Source organism: Antennarius striatus, chromosome 8 (assembly GCF_040054535.1).
Source record: "Antennarius striatus isolate MH-2024 chromosome 8, ASM4005453v1, whole genome shotgun sequence".
Taxonomy (NCBI): domain Eukaryota; kingdom Metazoa; phylum Chordata; class Actinopteri; order Lophiiformes; family Antennariidae; genus Antennarius; species Antennarius striatus.
In genome coordinates this window covers 5049457-5067342 of record NC_090783.1, presented here as the reverse complement: position 1 = coordinate 5067342, position 17886 = coordinate 5049457, and the positions used below count along the sequence as shown (strand labels likewise).

The following is a 17886-nucleotide window of genomic DNA, read 5'->3' as shown; positions in this document are numbered from 1 at the left end:
TACAGCCTTAACAATGGAGTAATAAAAAAAAGCTTTGTACAGCACATATCAATCTTTTACCGAGTGTCAAATAAGGTAGCGGAGCCGTTTCTAATCATAACATACAGCCAAATGATTGTAGACAGTGCAGTGTGATGCTAACTAAATGCAACTAAGAGTTAGTTTGAAACAATCAAGTGCTGAAGAACGAGGGCAATGTCATGCATACTCCAAAGAGCTGAAAATGTGGTCAAGCTTTAAAAGAAAGATCACTGTGCTGCTTACAAATGGGTCAAAAATAAACGGAATAAGTGCATAAGAATATTAAAATTCAAAAAGATGGAGCCCTGTTGCCTTTTTAAACACTCAAACCAGGAGGGGGGGGGCAGTAAGGAAGTGCAGCCATTCATGATTACGCTGTAATAAAAGGCAGACATTTTAACAAGGAGTCAAGAGTGAAAACACTCTTTATCTCTTTATCTTTTGGACCCTGACAATTAGTTTGACTCATTCTCAGAAGTCTCAGGTGGTTTCCTTCCACCAAGTGGCACTAGAGTATAAAAGATAGATAGTAGGAGAGGAAGTGTGTGTGTCTGTGTGTTGGAGGGATGCTACTTTCATTCCAGAGACAGCATGCCAGACATTGGGGGGAAAAAAAAAAAAAAAGAGGAAAAGAAAGAAAATAAAAAAGGACCAAACAGCAGTATAGAAGGGGACGATCGAGGCATCGGATGTGACGGATTCCATCCTAACATCACATCTCGCAGGAAGTTACATTTACATTTGGTCTTGACGAGTCGTGTTCTCCGTCTAATCATTTTTCCGACAAGATCCAGGTAGAACGATTAAAAAAAAGAAGAAGAAAAAAAAGCAACAATGATCCGTTATAACACGCATGTGTAGACATAAGGAAAGCCAAAGGAAAATAAAAAATAAATCCCTTTACAAATAAGGGAATTTTGGGCTTGAAGACCGCTTACAAACACAAGTGCTATCGATAATGGGTAAAGCTTTTTCAAAATAAAATGCTTTCTGCTATGCTGCCCTATCTCGCAAACATACTTCTTATTGAGCATTTTACAGATAAATACATATTCATTTAATCAAAAAGTGCCGCACTGTGCAAAACTAGCTCATCACAATTTAGCCTGAGACCTTTAGTTCCCAGGGGGAGCTTGACCTCTGCTGTCTAATTCATGCAGTTTGTCCTCGTTTACTTTCTCCGATTTCAATGCTGGAAAAGCCTGAAAACGTGAAACTAAGGGGTCATTTCCAGCAACACTGTCCACATCGCATTGTGGAATCTCCAAGTCTTAATTATCCTGTTTTTTTGTTTTTTTTTAAATGCGTTTGGCTTGAAGTGTAACTACAATGAGTGCAATTAAAACTCAAAATTGACAAGAAGGGGATGGAGCGAGAGGAAAAAAAGTAGTACCTTATCTACCGGCCTAACAGAAGCCAGGGCCATCGAACACAAGAGAATGGCTTTGCTTCATGATTGCACCTACAGGAGCTTTGTTTCTTACAGGTGTTAGTAGAACATGTTTGTTTATGATGTAAAAGGCTCAGTAAAGAAGTAAAAATAAAGACAAAATAAAACAAAAGAAACACACAAAAGGCCACCAAACACACTAAACCTTCCCGTCTTTTCCAGCACAGCAGACGTCCCTGTTCACACTTCTGTATCGCTTCATTTTCATTTACATAAACAAAAATACATTCATTCAAGTCATTTCGAAACATTTTTTTTCTTTTTTTTGTACACAAAGATTACAAAAAGCTCCAAAAAGCACCATTGAATCGGCCTGTGGTGACCTTGGCTGCGGCTAGCTCGCTAACCCATAAGCCGGTCACCTCCACAAAACAGTTATCTCATATATCTCTTCTAAGTATAGGTGCGTGATACATAGATCTGCAAATGAAGCTGTGCTGATATTCACCTGGTCTCAGAACGAATGAACGTTTAGTCGCTTCTCGTTGTTTCACTGCGTTTTAACCTGCGAGTGCAAATTCATTGGCAACATTTTATATTTAAATCAAATCATTAGTAATAAACGTATAATGCTTCTTGTCCCGATATGTCAGATTGAATCTTCTTATTTACATCGTCACAGCTTATCTCCTGTTGTGTGAGCTTCACCAAAACTACCGCTATCAGCTAGTAACCCCATTCAAATGACATTTATTCTCAGACAGAGATGGCATCAGGCAGCAGCTATGCATAATATGGTTTCACCATTTTACAAAAAAAAAAATAAAAAAAAAATAAAGCAAACATAAATCCAAAAAGGTGAGAAGGGCTACAAAACTATGCACAAGACTGATAAATAAGTAAGTGCGAGGTTTGAGGCATTGCTTTGGAAACGTGCCTTTTCCCAATGAAAAGCATTCCGTTTCATTGGTTCTGTCCATGTTGCACGGCTAACGCTTCAGTATATCTCCAATTTAGCTTCTAATGACGTCAAAAGCTAGTTGAAACACAGAAACAGGCATGCTATTCTGATGCATGATAGCCATTGACAAAAATGCACTAAAATGTAGCACTTGCAAGTTTTGTTTTTGCGTTTTTCGACTTTTTATCTCGTCAAAACGACTAAAGAAATATATCTATAAAACTGAGATACATTAGTTTCTTCAGATAATGCAACTGGGTCCGGGTCATTCAGATATTTGAAAACAGAAAAAGAAAAAAATAAACTTAAAAAAACAGAGTAGTACTTGAAGTAGTAATATTTCAATTGATAGAACTGATAAGAAAAGCAGCTTTTTGATATAAATGCATTTTTTTTAGCATGTACAGCCTTTTTCTCTTATAAATGTTTGTTTCTATTCTTCAATATGTTTGTGGAGTCCAGCTTATTCTGCTGGTCTGATTGGAAAAAAGACGTCGCTCCCGCTGCGGCGGACGAGTGTCCGTCCCGCCGCCGTCCAAGGACTGAGGGGGGAGCGAGGAGAGAGAGAGAGAGAGAGAGAGAGAGAGAGAGAGAGGGAGAGAGGAGGCGAGTGAGGTCAAACAGTCTTGGCCCTCTCCATCAGTCCCAGGTAGGCCAGGAAGGAGTGTTTGTGGGAGGCAGGTGTGAGTGGCGAGCAGGAGGGGGACGCCGGATTTGAGGAGAAGAGGAGAGGAGATGTGGCGGGCCGCCATCTGGAGTGGAGGTGCGGGTGGAATGTGAAGCGGCTGTTGTGGGTCACCAGGGTGGTGAGGGGGATGAGGTGCGCCCGGTCGCAGTTCCTGTACTGCTCGAACACATGGTGGGAGGAAGAGGAGGAGGAGGGGGAAAACAGGGAGGGGCCACCGCTCGGGCTGCTGGAGTTTCTGGAGGCGTTGCCGCCGTTAGCACCGACCAATCGGCGCAGGACGCCGGCGGGGTCCTGCTGGTGGGACCTGCCCAGCGTGAGCGACAGGGCGACGGACTGGAGCGCCTGGGACGCCGTCAGACTCATGAGGGGGCTGTTACTCCCACTCCCTCCGCTGCTCCCTCCTCCTCCTCCTCCTCCCCCCTTCCTGCCGAACAGCAGGCTCTCCCATCTCTTCAGCGACGACGAGCCCCCTGGAGAGATTCCCTGGAGTGGCGGCTCCTCTTCTCCTGCTTCTTCTTCTTCTTCTTCATCGTCCTCCTCTTCTTCTCCTCCTCCTCCTCCTTCCGCGCCTCCGCCCGATCCGCCCCCTCCTCCTCCGCTCTGATGTTTCTTGAGGTGGCGGCTGAAGACGAAGGGGTGTGTGGTGGTGAAAGGGCACTCTTGGCAGCCGAAAGTCTGACGCGGCGCGTGCTTCAGCTTCTTGTGCAGGTTGAGGTTGTCCTTGCGCTTGCAGCTATAAGAGCAGCGGTCGCAGTGGAAGGGCCGCTCGCCCGTGTGCACGCGCACGTGCTCGATCAGCTTATTGGCCGTCTTGGACAAGTAGCCACACTGCTCACACTTGTAGTGGTTGCCCAGGCGGTGCCCGCGCATGTGGGCCTCCAATGAGGCCTGGTCAGGCCACAGTCCCTGGCAGATGCGGCAGCGGTACTCCATCTTACAGTGCGTCTTCAGGTGGCACTCCATGGCCGCTGGACGATTGGTGGAGTAGATGCAGAAAGGGCACCTGGGTAAAGCAACGAACAGGAGGGGGAGGGGGGGGAGTAGGGAGGGAGGACAACACACAAAAGCAAAAAAAAAAAAAAAAATAGCGTTAAAGGAGAAGTGTAGATTCCAAACCAACAAAACATACCTTGAAATTTTAGATTACAAAAGGATGAAAAGGAGAAGGACAGGCAAAGCAAAGGTGTGTGTGCTATGGTGGTGGTATGTGTGGTAGTTTAATGGTAGGAGAGTTGAAGTGAACAGGTATATGTGTGTGTGGAGGAAGGGGTTGGAAAAAGGGGGGTGGATGGGTGGGTGACAGGCTGGAGAAAAGATTGGAGTAGTAGGACATGAAGGGAAATGAAGGAATGGAGTGGCACTTACATTTAAATAGCACCTTTCATCTGCTCTGGGCCCCAAAGCGCTTCACAAACCCTGCAGAACAGAATCACCTCAGAAAAGAACCTCCAAATATTCACTCGCTACAAACTCCTACAATTCCACAAACACCTCACATTGCTCAAGTATATAAATGAAGACGCACTAGTCTAGAAAAAAAAGGTTTTCTGGTCCTTGGAGGGGGGAGGGGGGGGGGGGGGGGGTCAGAGAATGTGGGCAGGAGTTTACTGAAAACTTGTTTGCCCTTAAGGTTAGTTAATTCCTTCCACACTGGTTTGCCTAAAATTCTGCCTCAATATGCAGATAACTCGAAATAAATGAGACGGTTTACGCAAGTTTATTAACGTAAACCTTGAACTTAAAATATTTAGTTGGGTTAAAGCAGATTTTGAGATATTTACATTCGAACAAATAGAAAACAAGCCCTTTTCTTTCCTGAATAAAAATTTAAAGCTGTTAGAAGAGCTCCTTTACAATTACTACTAGCAGGGGGCAAAACCTCAGGTGTGATCTCAAAGGGGTGTGAGTTTGTGCCCTATAATCCTATAATCAAAACTTTGTCCAAAAGTTAAGGCCGATGCAACTTTAGTGGCAACTTCCTCTTTAAAATTTGACAGAAATGCCCCCGTTTCCAGACATGTGGCAATATTGACATCCGACATCCTAACTCCACTGATGGCTAAGCAGAAAAAAAAAAAAGGATGCAGAATAGAACTTCGATTGTGACAAGATGAAGCATTCATCATAATGGTACTCGATGGTTCTCAACATGCACACACAAGGAGGAATGGGAACGACTGAAAAACAAAAAAACATGGCATGTGTTACTTGAAATGAATTAGCTTTTTCAAACTAAACATTTATGCAAATGAAGTGTGGACGTTTATTCCGACGCCTATAGCTGTCAAAACGGCGATGCTTGAATTTCATTTGTGTCACGGCGTTATTATGATGAGCGTAAACGGGAACGCTGGCGTGTGGGATGGACGCTGCTTTGTCTTCACTCGACGGGCCTGATAGGCAACATAAACGTGTCACAGAACAACAAAGGCTCCTGTGGGGACTGGAGTATGGAGATGGGAAGGTAGGAGTTTGTGTGTGTGTGTGGGGGGTGGCATGAGGAGGCTAGAGCTACATAGATGATCAATATTAGAAAAAAACAAGGCTGATTAATGAAGATAGGCTGAATTAAGAGAGCTAGAGCAGATCTCTGTGTATAGAAACGCTTAATCCAAATCACAGGACGCTGGCTTCAATTAGGTGATTTCACAAAAATGCATTCTGGGTGTTTATTTAGAAGAAAGCGTTTTCATATATGCATTTCCATCGACTTATGGGGTCAAAAAAGTCAATGACCTGACATTTCTGGAGCTTTGTGCACTCTCCTGTAAAAATGATTATCTCCCAGGAGCGTGCCAACAAACTTTGAAGGAAACACAAAGTATGCCGAGTGTCTATGTCGTCGAGGGGGGGGTGTGTGTGCTGGTGGCAGTGGGGGTTTTGAATTCTGGCGTGCAGGTTTCATCAGATTTTTTGTGTGTGTGTGTGTCAGCGGTAGGCAGTGGACAAACAGACCCCTAGGCGAAGCCCATTTACATCTCCTTTCACTCTTGGCAGGCGCTCAACACCCAGAAGCCTAACTCCCATCAGCTGGGGGGAGGCTGTCGGGGCAAACTGCACACACGGATCGTGTGGTATGCTGACGGCAGATTGCGCTAACCAATTAAAGCCGCGAGGTCAGAGCGATCTTCAGATCAGGAATGTGTTTTTCTGTCACGCGATGAAAGTTTACACGTGTCGTAAGCGTGGAAAACCTACCGATAAATACCGGGGAGTTGATTCTGAAGCCAAATTTAATCAGGTCGTCACCGGCACGCTCGTAGGTCTATGGATATGTACAAATGCATGTGCTTTTATGTGCAGTGGAATAAAATGGGTGAAGGAGGGAGGGGGGGACGGGCAGAGAGGAACCTCTGTCTGTACTTGCTTTCCTTACTTGAGCCCTCCGGAGGGGACGGTGTGGCACTTCTTGTGCTCCAGCAGCTGCTCTGGCGTCTTGAGGAACTTGTGGCAGACGTCACACTCGAACATTCGCGTGATGAGGTGGATCTGGAGGTGGCGCTCGTACATGCTGCGCGTCTTGCACACGAAATTGCAGAAGACGCACTCAAAGCCTGAGGAGGAGGGCAAGAGGAGAGGCGGGTTAAAAATGGGGATCGGCACAAATGAAATCTCTGAGCGGCGGGAAAAAAACCAGGGCAGGAGTGAGGTTGACCTAAGGACAGTCATGTTTTTGCAGTGTAAAAAAAGAGAGACTTTCAGATAGACTGCCAGTGATATTTAGATTCCATAAATGTGGAAAACCCCAACAAAACAAACACATTTTGTTAAAATTGATGCAGCAGGAGACATCCTGACTTCGAAGTGGAGCTCCAATGAGAATGGATCCACCACTTCCTCTAAAAACACCTGATGGAACATTACCCCTGCTAAAATACTGACAACATCATCATCATCATTTTTTTACTCCTCTGACTTCATGTATCTGTTTTTACTGGTGTGAGCAGCGCTCTTCCTGATCAGGACGAAGAAAAACGACTGCAAACAGGTGCGATCAGGTCGCTTACAGCGTGTACGTCATTAAATGAATGAATTTTTGACTTCAGAACTCTTTCTTTTTCAGAATGAATGCCTATTTCGAAAACGACAAAAGTACTCATGAATGATCCCTTGTCTAATCGACACCAGTACGCAGTCTGTCACCCAGTGTGAGCAGCTTTCTGACAAAAGAGTTTTTAATCTTGTAAAGCTCCAAAAGATGACGGCAATTATACTTTGATGGTTTTAAAAAGGCGCTGAAAACTGATTTTCTCGAGCAGCTTGTTACAACGAGGGACGGACATGAACACACTTACATCTGTTAGCACAATTAGGTTAATTTCTGTGATTTTGTCAGTTCTATTATTTTAATGCAAGCTTCTTACTGACTTGAGGTGGGCAGAGCCAGAGTAGGGGTAGGGGTGAGGGGGGGCAATATTGGATCAATTCAGCCACTTTTGAATCTTCATTTCACGACAGTCGGAGGGTTATATATCCTGTCGTAAAAAATAAAATGGAAGTTTTCGGAGGCTTTTATTTGTCGGGAGCGATTCCAATGATCCTTGCCTTTGTCAGGCTTGTCCTCAGCTCCTGATCCCGAGAGGCTCCCCGAGCTGGACTGGTTGCCTGCCGAGGAGGCGGGGGCGAGCAGGCCCCTGAGTTCTTCGTTACCGTGGGTGATGTCTCCGCCCTCGGAGCTGTTGAGCGAATCGCTGAGGGCCGAGAGAGACGACGAGGTGCTCTTGGTCTCGCTGAGGGGGCTCCTTGAGTTGAGACCTGGCGGGACACAAAAGGACAAGATCTGTCATGGTTGATGCTGGAGAAAATGTGTCCTGAACAAATTGAAAACTCATCCGTTTGAGGGTAAAAACATCTTACGAAGCATCGCCTCGTTATGAACACGTATTTACGCCGACTTTCGGAGCAGCCGGTCCTCGGCTCGCGATGAGAACCTGCTGCCAGTCAAATCGAGATGCTGTGTGCTTTGTATTGATCTCTCTCAATTCCCTCTGTCTTCAGAGGGAATTAGAAGAGGAGGGGGGGTGAGATGGAGGGAGGGGCGGGGAGCGCGGGTCACGGCCAAAGGAGCTAATATGATAGGAGCATCGTAGGGCACGGCTTAACAAAGGGCATTCACTCAGGAGGGAAGACGAGGAGGAGGAAGGCTGCACGGATCCTGAAATGGCTGATTTATCTTTTTTAATACAAGCGCACACACACACACACACACACGCAGGAGAGCGTCTCAAATATGTTCACACACAGCACACAAAGAACAGAACTCAAGATGATGTTATTAATTGCCTTCAAACAAATCTAAATATACCAGGGTCATTGGCGGCGGAGTCTTCGTGGCGTTTTGAATGCAGCGCTGAACCAGTTTGAGGAAGCTTTTATCTCCTCCTCTGCAGTATTTAACATACACTTGCCTTCTCTTACAGCATCTGAAAAGGCTAATGCTACAGAATGTAAGCGAAGGGGGAAGAAAAAGATGCTGCTGCTGCCTGAACGGAGAGCGCCTGACCCTCAAGAATAAAAAACAAACAAACAACAACAACAACAACACGCTAACTGCAAACATATATAATTTTCTCTTTTACAGAAAGGCTTTGTCTGCACTTTACCCGGCGACACGTATGATATAGGAACGGAAAGGTCGAGGAGGAGCACCCGACCAACTGTTTAAACCGCGGGGAGTCCTGTCTTCACAAGGAGTCAGCTTGAGCTGGGACTCCTGCTGGGCTTAGCCATCTCCTCTCTGTGCATATCCTTACAGCTGACCTGGAAACTAGCCTTTTTTTTTTACAGTACGCCGGGATTCAAGCGGTGCTCAATCCGCCTTATTCTCAGAGGTGCAGACGCTTGAACAAACAGGGCCGGACCAATTAAAGCCTGGGCGTGTGGAGCACAGAGAGCGTGAGGTGACTAAGCCACTCTTCCTGTACTCTTGTATGTTTGCTGGTGGTGTCCATCTTGTGCGAGACTGAGATAAATGCCAAGTCGGGTTGAGAGACTTAAAAGATGGCCACAGTGGCATTGTAAACCCAGCTCATCTCCAAAGGACCCAAGGCCTATTGATTTTTTCCCCTCAGGCACGATAAGGGCCAACCTTCTCAGATAAACAAGGCTACTGTGGCCTCTGAAAGACCCCTCAGCTGTCTAGGCTGGACAATCTCACCCACCCACACACAAGCACAATGAGCGCGCGCACACACACACACAAACATACATACACACACAATAATACAACGACAGAAGAGCAAAACATCAGCAATAAAACTGGACAAAACTGTTTTAGACAGCTCCTATTGACCACCGAGGTTCAAACAGATTTTAAAGTCTGAAGCAGGTCGGCTGGAGGAGGCCCAGCGCCGCAGCCTTTTCTCTCAGCGCCCTCTGAGCTGAGATGGGACGACATCTGCTACAAGGTGTTGCATTATGGTGTTGCTTTAAAATCGTCTTGGATGATTTCCTCTCGCACATCGTAAAGATCCAGGAGGAAAGAAAAATCCTGTGAACGATTAGACAGCGATTCACATGTTTGTTTTGTCGGTCCTGTACTCCGACTGGATCTGAACGGCTGACATCATTTAGTCGGCACAGAATGAGCTGTAAAACACCCAGGAAATGACAGGTTCTCAAACGTGTGTTTTTGCTTGTTTTCTTCTTCCCCTTTCAGCTTGTTTGTGTAAATAGTTTCCCATCTGTCTCCGTTCAAGAGCATCGTGCAGTCGGCGTTGAGTCGGAGAGACGGGGTTAAGTCGAGGATATGTTTGTCGGAGCCTGATTGTACAGAGTTAATGGTGAGAGGAAGAGATGTGGCGAAATGGTCAGCTAATGTCATTCCAGGCTAATTCCCAATGTGGTACAAGAGAGTTGGATGAATACAAGTTAGACATTGTTAAAAATCATTCCTAACGTCTTCTGAGTGTAGATTGATGTACTATGTAGACAATAATACTGGTCTTCACATGACTGCAAGGGAGAAACACTGATTTTGAGCTTTTTTTTCCCGAGACACACAGGTACTAATGCAAAATGTGTGATTTGTCACCTCCTTGTCAGAAATTGGAGGGATTATTATTAGCATTAAAAAAATATGCAAGTCTCAAAGAACCCCTTGTAGCTGAATGTCAGGTCGTCAACGGTTTTCAAATTTAAATCCTACGCGTTGAGTGCTGAGGCAAAACAATAGAAAACGTGTCACTGTCCAAGTTCTGCACTGCTATTCTATTCTGAGCTGTGAAGGAGAGCCACAGTGTGTAAGCTGCCACCCACTCTAACATATGAGAATCATTTTGAAAATGAACTCCATACATCATCTTTCTTCCTGGGGTCCAGTCGTGTTCTTTCACCAGCAGCGCGAACGGCTCAACCAAGAAAATGCGTCCCAACAATTCATTAGCGAGTCGAGAAAAAGGGAAAACCATCGTTTAAGCAAAAAAAAAAAAAAAAAAAAGTTCACAAGCTTCCTTCCTGTTATGTAACGTTAATGAATTTCAGCTTCATTAACTGAAAAACAGTTTATCCCCCCCGTCGGATCGGGGGTTCTGTACCTGCGTGTCCGGTACTAATGTGGTTCTTCATGTCGTTCTCCTCCATGCAGGCGTAGTCGCAGACGCTGCAGCAGAGGGAGAACATCCACTGCTCCTTGTCCACATGGAGCGACATGTGGCTGACAAACTGGGCGTTCAGCTCTGTCTGGAAATCGCACACATGGCAGCTGGACAGAGAACAGAGAGGAAGAGGAAGGAAGATGGCAGAGATAACAGGGGGAGACTGTCAGCTTTAGTGTTATATTATGTCTGCATAAATGAATAAGTGAGGACATGTTTCTTTTGATTCTCCGATGAATGAAAATACATTTTATAACTGCAGACGTGCACAAAGCAGAGCATTTTTTCACCAACGGTCGATGTGGAATTAGTAATTTTTGGATTCCTTTTTTTTTTTTTTTTTTTTTGGCTGCTGAGAGTTATTCGAGGTGATTGAATCGTTGCTGCTTTTCTGGAGGGTAAAATTGCAATTACAGCCAGGAGACGGTTAGCTTAGCATTAACACTTCTTAATACATATATGATAACAGCTTTAAAGGCACACATTAATATTCTTATACTTAAAACCGCACTGAATCAGTGTTTGATAGTAGCTTGTGTTTCTCAGTGTTTCTCAGGTGACAGCGCCACATACTGTACTGGAGCGTCCGAAGGTTGAACAGCTTGCAATTTGACTTCATAGTATTAGAATTTAATTAGCGCCTGGTAATATAAATTTCATTTCATTCATTATTAGAGAAGTAATCCTCCTCATATGGACAAAACTTTTGAGCGCTTTATGAATTTTACCTTTTGAAAAATAAAGGTTAGCTGTCAAGTCCAGGTAAGCTAAGCTAGTCACTACTTTGGCTTTAACATTAAAATGTCACACTGCTGAGAAAACCAAGAGCTTGTATTCATTTTCTCACATTAGCCAGATGAACTACTTTCAAACAACGAAATCGGAACAAATTTTTTCTTCTTCTTTTTTTTTTTCAAAAAATTGAGTCATTGTGGAGAAAACAAATATATGGGCATCTAACCGGGGAGCAGCAGACAACAGATCAATGAAAAACATACAGAGATGACATCGTCCGGTGTCGGTCTGAGACATCGATCAGTGAGTTACGGGTGGTGTTTTGGTCTGTTATCACTACCTGTAGTAGTAAGGGCAGTTCTTGCGCTCAGCAGAGTCGGCTATAACAGCACTGACTATCTGCTCAGCGTCTGTGTTCACCAGCTTGACAGAGTGGATGGTCAGGTGCTGATTGAGGTTAGCCCTGCACTTGGCTGCGTAAGGACACAGGTGACACTTGTACTTCCTTTCGTCTGCAACGAAACACACACACACACAAACACGAGACCTCTTGTTACTGCAAATATTATCTCGGATGGTATTTCAATTAAATGTCAGTCAATCTCAGAACCTTTATTTTACAGCAGGCTTACACCTAATTACTTTTTTGCCTACTCCCGCCTAACCTTTGCCTGACCCATGATGAAACACAAAGGAAAAGAAAAGCAAGACACCCAGAGATGTCTGACAAAATCTTCCCTTTGGGGACGTGCTTAAATATTCCTCTGGATGAAAACACAAATTGTGAACAGACAAAAGTTTAGCTTAATAGTTAACAGGGTAAGATATAAAAACACTTTTGTTTTAATCCATCAGATCAACATGAAAACACATCTTTCCCCCTTAGCTCGCTCACAAACAAACACACACTCACACACATCATTTGCCCTAAGGACATGAAGCCAGGCAACCTTTATGTCGCCGGGGAAACCAAAAAGACCATCACACTGACATATGCCCCTGCTTCTGCTCTCTGTGGTGTGGCCAAGCTGTTCACAGCCAACACTCTCAGATGGTGTGTGTGTGTCGTGCAGTGTGTGCACACAAAATGTGAGAGCATGTCCAATTGTGTGGGGGCATTTGGTACACGAGTCTCCATTTGTGCATCGAGTGATTAAGTCTGCCATCTCAAGAAGATCGTATTCATTTCAAATCCAGGTTTTAATTTGCTTGAAATATTAATATTTAAACAGGATATTTTTCTAATAATGACCCATGAGAAATCGCAGAGGAGAGGGAGGGGCAGAATGGACCAATATGGTTGAGTTTGCAAACATGAAAATCAAGACTCGGATTCCTTCCTGACGACGTCTTCTTAGTCCAGGAGTTTGACGCAGAAAGGGAAAGCAGAATCCGAATGCGGCTGCATCGGGATAACCGATAGACCATTTAGATATTCGAGCTGATAATTAGATGGGCAGTTTTCCTCAGTGACACTAATCATGGTAGGAATCCCTTTAAATGAAGGGTAATCTAGTCTAGTGAGCCTTATTTACTATTTGGCGCATACACAAACACAACAGATATACATTACCAAACGCATACAAAGTGTAAAGGCAGTGTGCGCATACGCTGACGATATGGCTGTCTATGTTATTTATTCACCTGTGTGTAGAGACAGATGTCTGGAGAGGGTCTGCTGTCTACCAAACACCTTGCCACAGACGGGACAGGGGAAGAGCTGTTCGGTGATCCTCCACTTGGCCATCCCGTTTCCCGGTTCGCCGTCATATTTTTCCGACTCTGTGAAAATTAACCGAAAAAGCCATCGTCAAACATTCAGCATAGACACAATTGGCCACAAAAGCATCTGTAGATGGGTTAAAAGAGCGTCGAGCTGTTCTGCAATAAATCAGTGTAATAAAAGTTCAATATGTGGTAATGTTGAAGCTGTAACCATCACAGCATATCAAACGCTGCTGCGGCAAGTGATTTCGTGCTGATTGTGGTGTTTTGGATTTTCTCTGGTATATCTGAGGCTTTTTGCTTCCCTAGAACAAAGTTGGCAGGAAAAAAGAGTAAATGCAGTGAACCTGCAATTAGAGAACAGTTTCTAAGAAGCGTATTAACTATCACATTGATAAAATATGGGAGATGGTTTTTCTTCCATTCATGTATTCAAAAAAGAAATCCTATGAATTATGCTTTCCTGCTTTGTGAATTGATTGACTTCTCTGTTCGCTCAGTACGACGCTGTAGTCAGCAGGCTGATAGCTATGCTTAGCACAAATGCTACAAATAAAGAAAAACAGTAGGTCAGCTGAGGTGTGGAGACGTGGCTGCATTTAGTTGAGAAACGGCGTTAGGTGGGGAGTCCTTAAAAAAGTGCGCACAGGTGTAGTTTTGAACCACGGGGAGCGCAAGGCTAGCTGTTTCCCATCGTTTCTCAACTAAGAAAATCATTGCACAGCTGAAGAGTCAGCATCACCTCTCAATCATCACTTTTGGCTCACTGTGTGGGGCTATCTCGACAGGCCCTGTGCGTGTTTGTATTTTTTTTCATATTATTTTGCTATGATAGAGACATTTCTGTGCATCTATGTCTGATATTGGGCACCACAATCACCAATAACAGCGCACGGGGAGTTTAAACCAGGTTACACTGTGGTCTTTGCCTCTAGCACCGCATGCATGTCTGACATGTGCTTCATCTGATTTCACACAACAATGTTGGCAACTTCCTGCAGGGTGTATGTATTTGTGCATTAGAAGAGCTTCACCTCCCACCAGAATACATGAAAATCGGGCAAGAAGTCGTTCCACAAAGCTGATGTGCCAAGTGTTATTCTGAATGGAAAACACGACTTCATTGGCAGACACAATGCAAATAGCGTTCTCCTTCCTTGATGGTGCCTAAATGCCCTCTGACCTCTCATCAGTCCTGATCATTCCTGTGCAGCCGCTGTGGTTCTCCATACTAAACAGGATCTAAATCCTCTGCTACTCGTCCTCATAGTTTCACTTACACTTTCTGACCCGTGTAACCAGACAGTCTCTCCCACAATAAAGTGAAACAACAGAACAACCGATATGCTGTGGCCAAATTTGCTAACACAAGACTGAAATTGCCCTGCTATCATTTGACAGATGCTCCTTGTCTAGCCTGTGGGTGGGATGCAGCGCAAATCCATTCTTGGTGTTAGCAAGCACCAGTCTTCTTGTCTAAAGCCTGCAGCGTCCGCATCTCACAGGCAGCTCTCTTTACTGCGTCTCACCCCTTCCCATCAACCCTTAAACAGAGAAATAACCACACGACTGGAAACTCCACCACTACTGGAAAAATTCCATCCACTATCAAGATCAAGTGGGGCTAAGAGAAAGACAAAATAAGCAAACTGATGAATCTAATTATGAGATGCGCACCATAACCCTCATAACACTCACTGAAATACTTTTAAATTCAAAAATTCAACCTTAAGAGTGCGATTGGAGGACAAAACAAAACTTTGTTTCTGTTGTAACGTTTTTTAAAATGTTTGAATCTCATGTATAAAATCAAATGAAAATAAACACAATCAAAAATAGTCACTTGCACGATAAAGGTGATAGTAGGTAGGTAGACCATTCCACATTACATAGCAATGAGTTGGAGGGGTAATCTCTTTGGTGGGGGCATAACAAAAATTTATTTTTGATAGAATCTGAACAACTTCAGCACCTGCTTTCTATTTAAATTCACAGTGTAGATAGGGCACACAAATAATTCACAAAGTATTATGTGGTGCTTTTGGAAAAGTGCTGATATGTACGGCATGATTTTAACTCCGCTAGTCTACTTTGTTAGAAAATACGACACAGAGTCTGACCTTGACTAAAACTTTGTATTAGTTCGAATTTAGCAAAAACCATTCCTTAACTTATTGAGTTTCTTGACTAAATTTCACCCTGATTAAAATCACCATAAGCTAATATAAATAGAAAAAAAATCATTGTAAAATCACAAAATGTACATAGTGAAGTTTATTTAAGGCAAGGTTAACTATTAAAATTGCTGATCAACATGTTCTTGGTCCTGAGGCTGCAATGACAAATTCTAGGGATAAGCATGATGCTAACAGATACAGAAACCATTGAAGGTGGTGTGAAAGAACATTTTACCATTTTTGGCCTGACTCACAAACCTCTGTCTCTATTTTCTTCACCAGCCTCTGATATTTAATCCTCTTTCCCATCTTAATAAATTAATTTATGCAGTATGGTATTTCTTTTTGAGTCATGCATCATTTTGGGCAGCAATGTGTTGTTGCTGTGTATACCCTACATTACCCACAAAAAGAGAACTGTACCTCTCGAATCCTTTCTCACTCATCCTCACAGAAAAGAAATTAAGTTTCAGCATTTTCAGTTGACTTTTGATTTCTTTTTGGGACCATGTCATTATTAAATGCCTGTTTCTTCCTCTCCCAGTGTGTCAGCACAGCTCATTCCATTTATTTTTCTTGTTCTATTTATTGCTGATGATAGCCATCAAGTAATCCAATCCAAAAAATTGCTTTCACACTGCTATCAAACCAAACCGGGATGAGACCATCAGTCAATTGGTAGAAATTTAATATACTTTCTAAAATTATTACTATTAAAGTTCGTTTTGGAGAGGAAAAATACTAAAAGCCTAGATAAAGCATCTCCAGGAGAAGATGCATCTTTTCTATAATGCCTTTTATCCTTTCATCTGCTGTAGATGTAGTGAGGCGGGGATGAACTTTGTAAACCAACATTTTAAATAAAGACTAATTAAACAAGTGGTGTGTGTGTGTTTGTGTTCCTCACACTGACGTAAGTCACACAGGTGGTAGAGGTGTGAGCAGCAGACTCCAACCAACCTGCAGGAGGTCAGGACTTCCTGACCTCCTGCATTAGCTGAAATCTACTTCTTCAGTCAGCTATCCACATTTCTTTCACCGTTTCTCAGAATCTTAGCTCTTCGTCTTGGACTTCCAGCTAAAGCTTAGCTCATAAAAGAATTAACTTGTCCTGACTCAGAAGTTGAACAAGGGAATCATCTGGTCAGTGCAGCAGCTCCAGGCCATGGCCCAGCAGACGCATTGATGATTAAGCCAGTTAGGGGGGTGGCATTTCCCCCGAAGTGGTTAATGGTTTAATTAGCACGATTATAGAGGGAAGAGAGGGAAATGAAAACAAGAAATGAAGGATTGTACTAAACCCCAGAATGACGGGAAAGGTCAAACTCCTGAGGTTGTAAACTCACCTCTGATATCACAGAAACCCCTTCTCAGCTGTTGGGTCTTTCTTGGTTGAAGGATTGTTCTACATTTATGGTTTTTGTAAGAAAAAAAATAGTTTTATCTACAAGGAATAAGCAATCTAGTTTTTTTTTTTTTTACTTTAGATAAACATGGTTATATTGTTTAATATAGATAGATAGATAGATAGATAGATAGATAGATAGATAGATAGATAGATAGATAGATAGATAGATAGATAGATAGATAGATAGATAGATAGATAGATAGATAGATAGATAGATAGATAGATAGATAGATAGATAGATAGATAGATAGATACTTTATTAATCCCGGAGGAAAATATATCTTTGAAATACCTGCAGAAAAGGCCAATTGTCAGTCAATAGTTACTGTTTCTAAGTTCTGGGTTTACTTTTATCAAGGCCACTGAATACGAGAAAAGAAAAAGCTTTCCACAAACCTCTGAGAGGAGAATAAGAAAAAAAGGAAATTAAGAGCAGGTTGTAAATAGACACATATGCAGCAGCAAAAAAAAGAAAAAAAGAAAAAAGAGTGAAACTGCACAACAATGAAAGAGCGAGCAGCAAAGGCTGGATCCAAAGCTTAAACACACAGGGGAAAGCAGAGGTGGGGTGGGCGAATTAACTTTCAGGACACTCTTGACACCCAGAAGCCAATCAGATTTTCATTAAATGGCAGAGGGACAGGCGAAGCTGGCACAAGCTAATTAACCTCTAGATCTCTCACTGCCAAAGGAACATGGAGGGAAGTTCAGGGATGCCAGAGAAGAGGTGAGGCGAGGGAGATGGGGAAGGAGGGGGAGGGAGGTGCCCTGGGTTGCGGCTCGTACTTCAGGTGGGGGAATTGTGTGAGAGTGCAGAAATGGGGCCGGATGGGGCTCTAAACATGAAGAGAAGGAGGAGAGATCGTGGAATGACGGAGGTGCTTAAGTCGGATGTGTCCTTGTGGCTGTATATCCAGAGTTAAAAGGGTTTCCTCGTCTGCAGCAAAATGTTGAGTGGCTCTATAAAGTCTAGGCGAGAGGCTGGAGTGTGCATCCATATATGTACAGCGAGTGTACCGTATGTATGATGAGCATCCCTGCATAATGAATTACAGAATTGATAAAAGCTACAGTAAGAAGAACTGGAAGCCTTGAACAAGTCCTTGAACATACTGAACTATGAATGATGCAGCAGCACCAACAACAAACAATCACTGTTGTTCTGGCCAGCCTCGGCATTTGTCTG

General features: G+C 43.5%; 1 protein-coding gene across 1 annotated transcript in view; it reads right to left on the bottom strand.

Moving 5' to 3' along the window:
• Positions 1–17886, bottom strand: part of znf827 (zinc finger protein 827) — a 57777-nt gene continuing 39891 nt past the window's right edge. Inside the window, exons 9-14 of the mRNA XM_068322370.1 lie at positions 13035–13172; positions 11731–11902; positions 10596–10762; positions 7606–7815; positions 6437–6614; positions 1–4063 (exon numbers count right to left, since the gene is read on the bottom strand). Coding sequence (XP_068178471.1) covers positions 2989–4063; positions 6437–6614; positions 7606–7815; positions 10596–10762; positions 11731–11902; positions 13035–13172 — 1940 coding nt within the window. The 3' untranslated portion in view covers positions 1–2988. The remainder of the gene's footprint in view (positions 4064–6436; positions 6615–7605; positions 7816–10595; positions 10763–11730; positions 11903–13034; positions 13173–17886) is intronic.